Source organism: Colossoma macropomum, unplaced genomic scaffold (genome assembly GCF_904425465.1).
Source record: "Colossoma macropomum unplaced genomic scaffold, Colossoma_macropomum, whole genome shotgun sequence".
NCBI lineage: Eukaryota > Metazoa > Chordata > Actinopteri > Characiformes > Serrasalmidae > Colossoma > Colossoma macropomum.
Genome location: NW_023494791.1, coordinates 33259436 through 33274326, shown reverse-complemented (window position 1 = coordinate 33274326; position 14891 = coordinate 33259436). Strand labels below are relative to the sequence as shown.

Below are 14891 nucleotides of genomic sequence, written 5' to 3'. Positions count from 1 at the left end.
CCTAGACCACACAAGCCCTTCCGCCACGACAAGGCCCCGATCCAGGCGTTTCACGCTCATGTTGCCCTTTTTTACCTTTTTTACCTTGAGCCACTGCCCTTCAAAATGCCTGTGCATGGATCTGATTCTAGGGCCTTGCATGGGAATTCAGATGGCCTCTTGCTGTAACCATGTCTTTGGTCAGGTTGGTCTGGTTAATCCTCTGCTCTGTAAAGGTTTTTATAAAATAATGAAGCTGACAAAGAGTTAATTATTAACAAGTACACAAGTGTCTTTATTTACGCAAGCAAGTTTGTTCCTACAGTTCAAAAAAAACAAAAAAGCCACTGTCAAGCTGTTGGCACATTTATGTACAAAACTGATTAATTTTACAGCCGGCTACAAAGCATTCTTAGTGAAAGTACAAAAAACTAATACGAGGAGGGAGAGAGAGAGAGAGAGAGAGAGAGAGAGAGAGAGAGAGAAAGAGAGAGAGGGCGAGCTTAAAGCATCGTCTGGTTAATACTGTATACGCAACATCATAACAAGTCATTTGTTTTAAGACATGGTTTTGAAAATCATTACAAACTAGAGAGGACGAAACTCAAACACTACAACCTAGTAAGATATTTAGCTTTTAATACTGTTAGCTTAGCAAGAGGAAAAAAAGAGCTGACCTCAGCAAGACAATGTGTAAAAATCAAAATAAAGCAGGACTTTTTTTTTCCTTTAATTTTTTTTTCTTTGAGTCAGTTAAAACTATTATCATAAATGCATAACCATGCCACAAATAACAGCTATGTTCACTGTCTTTACCTAATACAGTTTTCTTTTTTTTTCTGTTTAAAAACCAATGCCGTATGACTAATAACAGTACAGGGATTCAGCCTTGAATCCAAATGCACTTACACTGAGAAAGAGCTCACAATGGTCAATAAGTGCACAAAAAATACTAGCTTCATTTGTGTAAGTTTGTTTTTGAAACACTGACAAAAACCTCTATCGTCAGGCAACAGAATCATGAGACACTTCTGCAAACTCAGGGACATTGAAATAGGCAAGATTGAGTTTGGTCCATGTTCAAGAATAGTACATAAAGTGTATATATATATATCAAGTTTTTATTCATTTAGGACATTCTGTGCCATTAAATGAAATATTTTGGCAAACTGTAAATTAAACCCTTGTATGTCATTTTTTTCTCTTTTTTTTAATTTGGCAACAGGACCAGTGGTTCTAATTATTAGACTTGCCATTTAGATCTGGATACTTTTTTTGTTTTGTTTTATCCCCAGCAGTGATCTCAAGAGTATCACCAACACTCTGAAAAATAAAGGAAAAGGGTTCTTTATGCAACAGAATGGAAGAACCACATTTGGTACCCTAAAGAAAATTCACTGGATGTTGGTTTAGAGAATCTTTTTTAGAAACAAAACAAGATTTTAAGGTAACTGTTATTCATATTTTTGCTTGTGTTTCTAATTTATGTATTTCATTTTACTTACAATTATTCTTTTTTTATTATTTTACTTTATTTCACTCTCACAATGTTTTACTATTGCATGTGTTTTTTGTTCTCCCTATTCTCTTGCCTGGGTTCTTGAGTAGAGCATATTAAAATACAGTTGCTTGTATGAAGATTTGACTGATTAAAGAAACTGGAAAGATCTTCTGCATAATGTAAAAGCTCTAAAACCCTATAAATGGTCAGATTTCTTTAAGGAACCAAAAGTGGTCCTTCTATGGCATCACTGAAAGAACCCTGTGTGGCACCTTTCACTTGAAGAGTGTAAATGTCAGTGTGCATGTTCTTTAAACTTCTTAGATATGACCTGAAACCAAAGTGAAATATATGTATACATTTATATAGAGTTATATATATATGTATATATATATACAGTGCAGAGGAGTGACAAAAAATCTTGCATTTAAAAAGTTAAAGCTAAAACTAAGCAAAAGGAACAAAAAAAATGAACAATGTTATTTGCAAATGAGATTATGGCTTGTGATGAATGAGAGAAAAATCAAGATATCTACAGAGTCTCTCCAAGGCAAATCCTAAATGGGCAGTCGATCAGAAAGGGTGACAGTCTTGGAAAAAATCCCTCACTTCCTCTACTCACATCCTCCTCCTCCACAACCCACCTGAAGACATACCACTTCTAGAGCAACTATGCGCTTCACAGCTTAACGAACAGTTTGAGACGAAGCACCAATGCTGCAGCTTCATGATTTACTTAGAGCAGCTAGCAGACATTTCAGAGTTAGGCCAAGCTACAGTAGAACAGTAGTAAGAAGTCACTTTATGGTACTGTGTTGAAATCCCTGGCACTCCCAACCAATAGAGAATTTGCTGGAAAAGAATCTGTACATTGTTTTTTAATGCTGTTGCAAGATGCCAAGTTTTGGCAGCTGTGAAAAGTTTACCTGTAAAATCATACAAAGTTTGGTCACATTTTGGTTTCTTAAGGTTGAAAATAAAAAGGAAGGTTTGTTCTTTCGATAAGTGGAGCCCTGTTTGAGTAACTTAAGATTGGTATGTTGAGAAAGTGGGAAAATTGTGTCAAGAAAGCTAAGGTGGCCATGAGAGTTATGTGGTGTAAATAAGAAAAAAGACACAAGTCACTCTTTTATGTGCTGTAGGATGGTGTGCTGTCTGTGTCTTAAAAGAGCTTGAAAAAACAAGTGAAAAGGAAGGTACAGGAAGAGAGATTAAAGAACGAAAGAACATAATAAAGATGTTAAAATGTAGTGGAAATAAAGTCTCAATCCTGGTGAGTTATGGGTAGTCAGAGATGTTGCCATGGGGCTAATCATCACTCCCCTTGACCAACATTCTGCGTCACACCCGTAATTTAAAAAAAAAAAAATTAACCCCTGTTCCACCCCGAACCCTCCCTGATTCCCTAATCCTGCAACTCAAATTCAATTTAAAAGACGTAATTAAGCATGTTTACACATATGAATGTGTTTGTGTGTGTGTTCTTCAGGGACGGGGGGGCATGCTTGGCTATGTTTGTGTGTATGAGTTTGTGTGTGTGTGTGTTTGTAAGAGTGTGTATGTGGTTTATGTGTAAGCGTTGAGGCGCTCTTTGGAGCGGGTAGAGTGGATATCATGCAGCTCCTGTTCCTCCTTGGTCTTGATGTCCTCATATTTCTGCATCCTGCAGGCGTCCTTCACGTAGGCCCAGTTAGCTGCCAGCACCATCAGGTAGTGCACCTACAGGAACACATCCATGCCAGGAGGGGAGACGTGTTAGTGAAGGAAAGCACAGCGGTTATTTGTCTCAAACTGGAAAAGTTTAGCTCATTAAAACCCCAAATGCTTAGGCCACAACATTATTAGGCAGGGATTAAATGGGAATTTGGAAGGTGGCGGAATTCTTTCTAAATTTGCTAAAGTTAGCTTACAGAGTTACTCTAGCTAGCTAGAGAAATTAACTTAGCTAGCTAATCAGCCACAAATTAGCCTATACAATTCACATACCTTGCCAACCAACTACCTAGAAGGTTAGCTTACACAGCAAATGTACCTAGCTAGTCCATAAACTAGTCCACAAAGCTACAAATTGGCCTACACAATGCATGTATTTTGTCAACCACCTAGCTAATAAATTAGCTCACAAAGGAAGCTGACTCATCTAGCAAATCACCAAAGCCACAAATTAGCCTGTACAATGCACAGACCATGTCAGCCAGCTAGCTAAAAGGTTAGCCTACAATGCAAGTTTAACTAGCTTAGGCTGTAAATAACATAGCAACTTTAGCTAGCTAGGGGACAGAAATGGACTTGGATAGGTAGTCACAAGTTAGCCTGCACCAGACTCTACAGAACAGGCGATGGAAGGGGACACCCTCTGTCAAAGTTGAAACATGACTGACCCTTCATTTTCTCTGTGAAATATGATTAGTCCTTTCCCTTTTTTTCAGTGACAGCAAATATTATTCATTGTTCAATAAGGTTTATTTTGCTAACAATGAATGAAAGTGAACAGCCACCAAAGAGCAAATGACATCATGCAACTTGGTGGCTACTGGCTTACATTAATTTCCCACAACCTTAGTACATATCGTTAGGCTATTCTTTTAAAAAGAAATTCCACCGATTTTTCAAAATCTATGCATAATTCAGTCACAGAGATGCAATCAGTCATCCAAAGTTTTTATGTGCATTGTAATGAAACCTACCAACTTAGGTTTCTTTACAGTGGTGGTGATAGAAACAAGGGATCATGATGTCTTCAATGGAAATTTAAACATTTAATTTGCTATCTAAAACGACCATTTAACCTACACGTCTTGAGAGTTTTATATGCAATGTTGATAATGATAAAATAACAGTATATCCATAAAAATAATCTTTGGTTTTCTTTTGCCTTATAACACCCATGAAATACTTCTCCGCCATGAATAAGGAAATAAAATGCATTTTAGGCCAAAAGCTTATCTCAAAACTCTCTTAAACAATGTGTTGGGCATCAAGCAGCATATTCATAACGTTTTCATGTACTTTTTGTGAGTGATTTTTTAGAGACCTTAAACTCTTCAGATATCTGGTTCATATCACCACCACTGTGAACAATTCTAACTATGCAAGCTTCTCTACAATGGAGCATTTTATATCAAACCACTCTGAATAACTTTGTTGACATCTTTACCATTTAACTATGCAGAACCTTTGAAAAGGTGGCAGCATTTTATCCTTTTCCAAGGTACCCAGAGGGTGCTGGAACACCAGATTGTTCCAGCCCAAATTATGGTCACACCACTTTGCATAGTCAGTCATTATAAATTGCACCAAAGCAACTGTGTTACTGAACACCACAAGAGGAAATACAAGCTTATACTCCAAGATGGGCCAGGTTAGTTTTAGTTTGAAGGATTCTTCACACACTGCTCAGTGGGTTAACCTGCTCCATCTCATGCAAGACAGGATGGAGGAGGTGGGTGGTAGTGTAATCAAAAGGTAGTTATAATATACAGAAGTGTGGGAAGTATTTTAATGAAGCCAATTAAAGGATGTTAGATCAGAATTGAATAATGTCCATTTTCTTTGTTTCATGGCCAATGGAGATGGGTCCCAGGGCTCCACAGATGGCTTCCCTGGCTGGAGTGGGTATGTAAGGCGAGGAAACACGGAGTATTGGGCCCCATGCTGAAGCTGGAACCTCAGAAGCGCGTGCAGTATTTCCCCAGGCTCTGAGTCATAAGCGTGGTGTAATTACGGATGAGGACAGACACAGACGCCACCTGTTGCATGAGCACCCACATCACAGAGACACAGCAGAGGGAGAGAGGACTCCTGTCACTCAGTGCCAATCAATTCATCTTAAAAATTATGTAATACCCAAATATGCTCTCAAAAAATCTACACAATATTTCCTGGCTTGGATAACAAATACTAAGTTGGTTCAGATCATAGCTAAAGGGTGTATAGGTAGTCAAGCACAGTAACTGGTTGATCTTCCTTTACTTACATTCTAATGTAGGCTAGTTAGCTTAGCTACATTTTTTTACTAAGTTTTGTACATTGCTAAAGTAAAACAGGTTGATCTACACAAATTAGCTTAGTACTTACATAATGTTTACAAACAATACAGAAACAGCTGTACATTGTAACACATTTTGATTTAATGTCCAAAGTTGAACTCAGAACACAGTGTAAAATAATAAATTGAATGTTATATTAAACATCCACAAGTTTGAATGAAAAAACAAGCTAGAAATATAGTAAAACACAACTTAAAATCAACTATTGTACCTATCTAAGAGCTGTTAGGACATGGTCCTAATATTCTACTAAGCATGCATGATTGACAGCCCTCAGTCCAAGACTCCCAGCCCACTACACCACTGAAGCAGAACTAAACATAACAATGAGACCACAGAAAATAAACAAAACAGGCTCTACATATGCAGGTGATATTCCAGGCTATGCAACTGTGTCTACAGCTCACTTAAGACTTTATCCAGCTTTTTTATGGTAATCTTTTAAACATAGTTCTTATTCATTTTATTGCTGGATGTGCACCCAGGGAATGCTGGCAGTTGAACGAACAGAGGGACAGACGGAAGGATGAATGACAGGCAGTCAGATTAGGCTCCAACTTGCATCTAACATGCTGCCCTGCCTTACATAACAGTAATGCATTTGGTTTAGCCATTTAAAGACTTCTGAAGAAGTTGATTAGCTAGAACAAGTGTAGCAGATTGTGGTTGGAACTAGACACTAAAGGAAGGTGGATCTCCAGGACCAGGATTAGACCTCCTGCTCTAGAGGAACACCGTTTTGTTAAGGCTGTGTGGGTGGACAACACAACTCAGCCTTGTGATTGGTGAGGACTGTGCATATTTATAGGGGTAAACAAAATGATAGACTTATCAATGCAAAGGGACCACCATAGGACTACCAGTGACCATTTATTATTAGAGTGGTTGAACCATTCTCAGTTTGGTGATTCCCTACTCAAACATACCTGATTCAACTCACCTATTAATTACCAGCTTTAGTGGGGGGGCTTGAACAGGAAAATCACCACACTGTGCTGGACACAGGCCATCCAGGAGCATTTAACACATCTTCTCTTACTGTATACCTCTAGTGTATCAACAAGGCAGGGTGTCTAATTGACTAATTGAAGTCCCACCTGCCTTAGGTTCGTTGTGCTATGTCCGTTGAACAGCTCAGGCCATCTGGTAGCATCTGTAACACTGTACTGATGACTAAAAAGCTCAGTAGTATTCTTCATGACATTTTTGAAAAAAAATAGACTGGCATTACAAGATGTTCAGTGTAGACACACGTTTGAAAACATAATCTGACTGTAGGCCAATTTAAAGCAAAACAAAAGAAAAAATGAAACCATGTTTACATTACTTAGATCAGGGAAATCATTTAGTCCCTTAACATTAAAGTGGTAGGTTTATATGTCTAATTAGGAGGAGGTTTTAGTGAAGGAAGCTGCCCCTTCCGAGAAGCTAATGCTAAACCTATCACTGGTCAGAGCAATGCTAGATGCTGAGGAGGACTTGTCTTTTACACTAGGTCTTTTAGCAAACTATAATGAAACAATGAAAAGAATGGCGTGTACGACATTAATATTCATCTGTACATTTTCATTGTTTTAATCACAAATGTGAGCATTGTATTTTCCTGTTTAATATGTTTAATTCTTAGCAGCTGAGCTAAAAAAGCTAACTAGTTAGCTAACTTCTCTTAACATTTTCTGTAATGACATTTCTTGTTAGACATTATATTAAAGTGATTTTTAGTAGATGCAGTAACCCAGATAAAGTTTAGCCTACCTAAGAGCCAGCATAAATGTGCCTGTTACTAGTTTTGACATTGAGCTGTGAGTTTGGTCCTCCACAAAGATTAACCCAAGGAGGACATAGCTTTTAAAGATGATTGTGATTGGCTGAGAGGTGTACCTTTATTGCATTATTTTGCAAACAGTCCATTATGAGGCCAATAAGAATATACCTTAAAAACCCCAGCAATGCTGCTATGACTGATACAGTAGTACTAGCAGTGCACACACTAACATCCTACTACCTTTTGGGTAGCATTGCTGTGCTGAGAACAAATATAAATCATGCATTGAAATTAGTTTGTTCCCTGTTGAAGATGTTTTAAACTATTTTATCTTAACTGAAACTTTGGCATATGGCTGTATAGGACAGTGCTGGTGACAGTGGTTTGTTGATGCTGCATTCAGACACAAACCACTATAAAACTGCTGCTTTGGAAACACCCAAATAAGCAACACTGTAATGCCTCTAAACGCCACTAGGTGACAGGCTTTCATTGAAAATGCTCCAATAGCAAGAGAGCAGAGGTAGTTTTATAAAAGGCATGATGTAATTATATAATTAAAAGACCACAAGCAGAAATGTTTGAGCTGCATGCAGTGGTGTTTGGTTTGTGCATTCTGCTTGAGCTTGAGTTGTGAAATGAGGTGTACATCTAAGAATAAACCCTGTATTTTGCAATAAGCAAAACAGGTGCCATGGCTGGTTGAGCTAAAATTTTGCAGCAGTGATCATATGTTACTGCCCACCACACACACTCACATACACCCACACCTGACTGTATGTATTAACTGGCAGTTTAGGAAAGCTATGCAATACACTCTGTGATGATGATTTGATTGGAATACTTTCATTATGTGCGTTCGTCCTTCTTTTCAGTCTGAAGTGGAAGCAAGAAGCATTTTCTCATGAGACGATTCTTCACTTAGCTGCCTATCCCTTCTCTTCTCTGCTCTCCTCTCCTCTGTTTCCATGGCAACAGCACCCCATGCATTTTCGATGCTGAGCATTCCTCTTACTCTTTCTCTGTCACCCTGCCTCCTTCTCTTTCTCGCTCTTGCTCTCTCTTGTGCTGTATGCTTCTTCTTCTCCCTTGCTCTCCGTCTCCTTTTCTTTCTCTCTATTGATCTCTTTCTGTCTCCCTCTCTTTCGCTCTCTCTCTTGGTGTATGGCGGTTTTACACTCCTGTTTATAGGTTTATATGTTTGTACACTTATGTTTACATATACTTGGTTTATATGTTGTATGTTCTTGTTGCTTATTACTCTTCAGTTGTTTTATAACACTAACACTCGTGAAATAAATGCCAGCTGTGCTTTTCACCTCCTTTCTCTCTCTTTCACATCACCGCTACTATCTGTGTGTATACAGCCCGACTTTATCAGAGGTGATAATTACAGCACAGAGAGAGAGCAAGAGAGAGATAGAGAGAAGAACAAGCGAGAGAGATAAAGATGAAGAGAGATAAAAATAAAGAAAACAGAAGAGTATGAGAGATAAAAATAAAGAGAGAGAGAGCATGAACAAAGAGATAGAGAGATAGTGAGAAAGAGAGAGAGTGTGTTGGAGATAATAATACATGGAAGAAGTGAAAGAAAGAGAGATGGAGAGCGATAGAGACACAGAGAGAAAAATAGCTCACCATGGCAATGACGGCTGCTCCTGCCCCCGCCAGAGCGCACACGAACAAGTGGAATGTCAGGTCCAGCTGGAGGAGGAGACCAAAAAAAAAACTCAAATGAAGAACCCTAAATACACACTGTGTGATTCAGCCCAGTAAACACACTCCAATAAAAGCTCCCTAAAAACACTTACACTCCTCTCAGTAAACACAGCCCCCTGCCCGCCCACCTGCACTTACCTGAATTCATTTAGGTTACTGAAGATCACACAAGCAACCTCTTCCTAATTCTACATTTTAGAATTATTTAGACTATTACTGCAATAACTGGTTCTGCAAGGTGTCTCAGAATGTGACAAAAACAGGAGACACCTCCACTGAACTGAAGTGTACATAGTGTTCACATAACTATATTATATACACTACTATGCAATGGTCTTAGGCACTTAAGTAAATTATTTACAACAATTTATCTGGGCAGTAAGATTTTTTTGCCAGTAACTGACCACTGATAAAGGACCAGAGGATGACTAACACCAACTGTGCAGTAACAGATGAGCTGCTGTCTCTAACTTTACATCTACAAGGTGGTACAACAAGGTAGGAGTATCTAATAGAGTGAACAGTAAGTGTCACTGAGGTGCTGAGAATGATCCACCACCTAAATAATACTTGCCCAGTTGTGCTCCTGTAGGGTCATGTTTATTAATTGACAGAATAAATGGGGAGGGGGGGGGCTAACAAATTATGCAGAGAAACAGAAGGACTACAATCTGTAATTGTAGAACTACAAATGCACCTATATGGTAAGTGGGCTCGATAAAATTGGCAATGATCTTAGATACAATTTACCTAATAAAGTGGCCAGTGAGAGTACATTACTTCAACACAATGATGTTTTTCAGTTTAGTTACTTCATTTAAATTTGTTGTGTTGTTCTAGGTCTAACAGACTTTATTTGTGTGGAACCGAAGTACACATTTGAATCAAATAAATCCAGTCCTTGCAAGTTGTTTTCCACAGCTTTGGTCATTCCTTTATGTGCCTCTATGGTTATCACCACTGCCCAGCACTGCATTTCACACCAGACAGTGCTAAAAGAGGAATCCCCGCTCTTGTGAATCACTGAGGATATAAAAGCAGTAAAGGGCAGAGGAGACACTGGAGAAGAGTCATAAAAGCAGTGAATGGGACGATAACGCAGCAACATGCGCAGAGGAGAAATATCACTCCCTCTTCCCTCAGAGCTCTAAGAGACTGACTGCAGGACCAGACTGAATTCAGATGAAGGCCATCAGAGGAGATGAAAGATATTCAGTACTGCCCACTGACCTCATTAGACTCGCACATCTTGTAGAACTTCTCCGAACCTGTGCAAACTTTCTTCTCCTCATTGGTGGTCACGATTCCTGAGAGCAGATACAGAGGAGAAACATGTTAACTCTCACTGTATGGGGTTTAACTATGCCACAGTACTGTATCTTCTTGTGTAGAGCAGCAATTTGACTGAATCTGCAGATGAACAAGGACTGTTTACAGGGTCCATATCATGGAAAACTAAATCTTCCTGGATTTTTTTTAATGAATGACTTTGATTCAATATGGAAACATCATTAGACTAAAAATGTAACACTCACATATCATTGCTGTCCAAATAAAAAACATATATCTCCAAAACAGGAACTTTAAAAACTTTCTTAACTTTCAATGTAAGTTAATGTGAAGAAGTGTTTATTACAGTCGCTTTTGGAGCATTTATATTGATCCATTCATCATGAAATTTTCATACAATATAAAGTGCACTTGCTGTGTTCAAATGATGTAGAAAAATAAAAATTGCTGACATTTTTTTTGGACAGTGTAAATATACCTCTCAATCTACAGGAGTCATATATGAAAACTAAGTGACTGTTGTGATGTCACAGTCATGAACACATTTAAATATGACTGTCCAATTCATGAAGAAGTAATAAACTAAGATGTTTGTTCACTGTTTTAGAACAAGGAACAATACAGGGCAGCCAAGCAGAACACAGGTCATTTACATGTAAAAATTCTTCAATGCTTTAACGTTTAAGTAACCTAGTTGCCTTAAATTAAAGTTCAATGAACTTCTAACAGTAAGTTAATTTTGTGTTAACTTACTGTTAGAAATATTCCGTTGTATATTTTAAGTTCATTGTAGTTTATGAAGGTTACTAACTTTTAGTAACTTTTTTTAAAAATGTAAACTTTCTTTTTTTTTTTACCGTGCATGCAGTAATGTGTAAAAGTCTTAAGCACCTAAGCACACTGTTTAAAGCCATTTGTCTTGGCAATAAGTGTGTTTGTGCTTGTAAAATTGCTATATGTCATTAAAACAAACACAAATAAGCATAAGAGTAAAGAGTAACAAGAAAAAAAAGTAGTTGGTATCTTGTGAGCTAATTTGAAGAACAAAGTTTAACAAATTTTGTTTTCAGATTTCTCCTGGAGGCCCCCAGCTATTGCATAGATGAAGACTTACTGCCAAGATAAACAGCTTTTTAAATCAGATTTCTTTTTTTCTTTTAAATCTCAGATGCCTAAAACCTTTGCACAGTACTGTATCAGTCTTAAAGGCCTAGTAATAAAAGCAACCACGAATTGTCACAAATAAATAGAGGTTGGAAAGTTATTGTTTTAGTATACAAATCGACACAAAAATTATAAATGGACTTCAGAGAAAAATGTACAAAAATATGAGCCTTTTAAATATTAATTTAGGACAGATGACTGGGTAAGGTGAAGAATGTGGGTTAAGTGGTGTGGATTTTGGCTGTATGGGTGTATTTACATACACTTATTTTACAATCCACAAAAGACAGATATGGTTAGAAGACCAATAGTTGTATATTGTTTTCATGCAGGAGTTGAACATGCAGTACTGCAGTGTAGCTCTGAATAGATAGCTTTAAAGGCTGTTGAATAGAAATAAAGAGAGGAACTGCTCACCAAACTGGCGCAAATCAAAGCACAGGTTGGCACCCTCCACCAGAGTGGTGTTCTGGCAGGTGTTCCAGATGTTGAAGTACATGAAGACGGGCAGAGAGGTGAAAGCGGTGACCCCAAGCCAGGCCAGCATAAAGACATAGGTCAACATGATGAACTGAGAGGGGGAGAGAGAACGAGGAAAATAAGGAATGTGAGGTAACAGAGGAAGAGTGAGATGTAATTAATTAGAGACACTTTTATTTAATGACATCACCAACTCAATACCCTTTAACAGCATTATTCCATTAAGATCAGAGACACACCAACAAGACTGTCAATCAAGTTAAGAGAGTGTCTCTTATGTACAGTATAAAAGCTTTATTTTAAAGGCCTGAGTGAAGACATGGTTCGATTTTTAGCATATCAAATAACTACAGTATTTATTTGCAGTCAATTAAGGTGTCATATTGCAAGCTAGCATAGAAGATCAATTTTTTATACTGAGTATTCCCTTTACTTATCCATAGGAAGGGTGTTGTTTTTCACAATAGGACAGATCTTGAATCACTTTTGTCTTTCATGCTCCATCCATAAATATGCTGTTTCATAGCAACTGTTGTCAGGTTGAACAAGCTTTAGAGAACACTGGCAGAAATCTCATCCAACCTAAGGAGAAACTGTGGCGTTTTTGTAAACCTCTATAACCTTTATGTTAACTCAGTCTTTTTGTAAAAAATACCTAAATTTAGAACACAATTTTGATTTCAAATGGTACTTATTCTGTAGACATGTGAATGGTCACCAAACCTGCCTTGTTTTACTAAGCAACAAAAACAGTCTACTTTTGTGTTGTTTGTGTTAATTTTACCTGGACACCCACTTCTAAACACTGGCCCTTTATGGCCCATTGCGTCCGTTTTTTTGATTCTTCAGTTTTATCTGTACAATCAAAGTCACGCCTGGTAGAAGTAAATACAAATTTGAACGTAACAGTTTAAGAACCTAAAAAAAAGCTTGATTTGTGGCTAATTAACCAAAATATCAACATTAATATCAACATTGTCTATAATGCCAATAATTAGAATAAAAATAGAAAATAACAATAATACTAATTTGTGCATATGGCACTCACAAGCAGTCACTGGCTCACAAGCCACTGAATGCTGCCACATTATTGACTCCATAACGATTGCTGATGATTGATCACACACTAAAAGTGTTTCATTATTTGAGCTCAAATCTTCACTTCTTTCCATGGCGCACAAACATTTCCTGAATCGGATGCAGAGTAGTTCAAACATTAGATGGTCAAATCTGCACTCCTTCTTATGCAGCTTTGATGATTAAGGCCCATTGTGTTGTACAGTTTCTCTGGGTTAAATGGCATTTTTGGCAAGCTTCTATAAAGCATCCTAGCAATGGTCGCTATGAAAGACACATTTGTGAGCAGAGCATGGGTAGGTCAATAGAAAATGGGTGATAATCTAAGACCAGTACTTAGAGACTTAGACCATTGTACTACCCTCATATTTAGCTTGTTTGTAATCCCTGTTAACAATAATATAAAATCAATTGTTTTGGAGGATATGATAGAAGATATTAATATTGTAGTATTCTTTACAACTTTACAGATTCAGAATAATTTGTAAAAATCTGAAATGTGTCCAGAATGCTCACTAGTTCCAAAAGAACAGAGAAAGCTGTAACACCCAAATTAACATATAATAAAATGAATATTCAGATTGACTTCAAAAGTGATAGTCTTGTGGCAGAACACCAGAGGAGACATTGCTATACATAGATAGAATTACACAATATTATTATGGTATATTTTTTTATTAATTCTTGTTGTTCCCAAAAATACTTGAACAAATGAATGACACCTAAATCTATCATTTGGTGTCTAGTTTCAATCTACACCATACATTAATTTTCTATATACATTGTATGTGTCACTATTGAATACAATAAGAGCACTTAATTTGACAATTGACTTCAGACTGTCGAACAGTAGTGTTGACAGACCAGTGTGTCTTACCCAGGCACTAACACAGCGGCCGCAGGTGGTGATTTTGAAATCTCCATACAAGTCACGGATGGCACCAGTGGTGAAAAAGCCCTCCACCATCAGCAGGATCCCATAGACGAAAAACGCTGCAGCCACTCCATAGATCACATACTTCAGAATGTCAATCCTACAGAGGGGGAAGCAAGTTAGGCTTCATTTCCACTCAGCTCATGCCCTTATAATGTTTGTGTGGGTTTAGGTACTGAAAACAGTCAAACTTCATTAATGGTCACATGACCATTTTCCTTCTTCATTATATGCCTTAGAGTTAAACAGGCTATTTTTGTTACAGTGCCTTTAAGACTGATATATGTAAATTAGCTCTGCTTCTTTGCTTGAATAGGCAGGTATATATGAGTGTAAATGTGTTGGTTTTTGATGACATCACAGAAACACTGAAAACCAGGTTGATTCTTACCATCATATCTTTCCATATATGAACTATATGGACTGGAGAGTGATCAGTGTGTTTTAGGACTTTAACACTGTTTACATACTACAAGCCTCTGTTACTTCAAAAAAAGCGAGGAAAATTAGATTTTCCATTATTTGGGACTTTTAACTTGTTTCTAGATATTTTTACTTGTTTTAAGTGATTTTATTAAGTGAAATTGTCTCACTATATTAGCAGATAATTTTGCTCCTTTTAATAAATATGAGCAAAACAAGTAAAATTATCTGCCAATATTGTGATAATTTAAGTTAATAAAAACTATAATAATAATAATAATACTACTAATAATACTACTACTACTAATAATAATAATAATAATAAAACTAACCATCAACAGCTTTTTTTTTTAATGTTTATATATCTTAGAACAGGTTTTTTAACATCAACATGTATAGTAAATCTAAGGGGCCTAGAGCAATGCCCACACCTGGAAGGAGAGGGACAACTGTCCTACCCACCCAGAGAAAGTGAGGCCAATTATGTTCTCTTGGCTGCCGATGGCTCTA

The 14891-nt window shown here is 37.3% G+C and overlaps 1 protein-coding gene across 3 annotated transcripts in view; it reads right to left on the bottom strand.

The window, feature by feature from the left end:
• Positions 1-246: 246 nt before the first annotated feature.
• The window catches only part of gpm6ab (glycoprotein M6Ab), a 117576-nt gene continuing 102931 nt past the window's right edge, over positions 247-14891 (bottom strand). For 2 of the 3 annotated variants that reach the window (XM_036574889.1, XM_036574888.1), the window contains exons 3-7: positions 13902-14058; positions 11885-12038; positions 10244-10320; positions 8933-8998; positions 247-3199 (exon numbers count right to left, since the gene is read on the bottom strand). In XM_036574889.1, coding sequence (XP_036430782.1) covers positions 3047-3199; positions 8933-8998; positions 10244-10320; positions 11885-12038; positions 13902-14058 — 607 coding nt within the window. In that variant the 3' untranslated portion in view covers positions 247-3046. Of the gene's footprint in view, positions 3200-3924; positions 5230-8932; positions 8999-10243; positions 10321-11884; positions 12039-13901; positions 14059-14891 lie in introns of those variants that run through there. The other variant, XM_036574890.1, reaches the window with a different exon arrangement.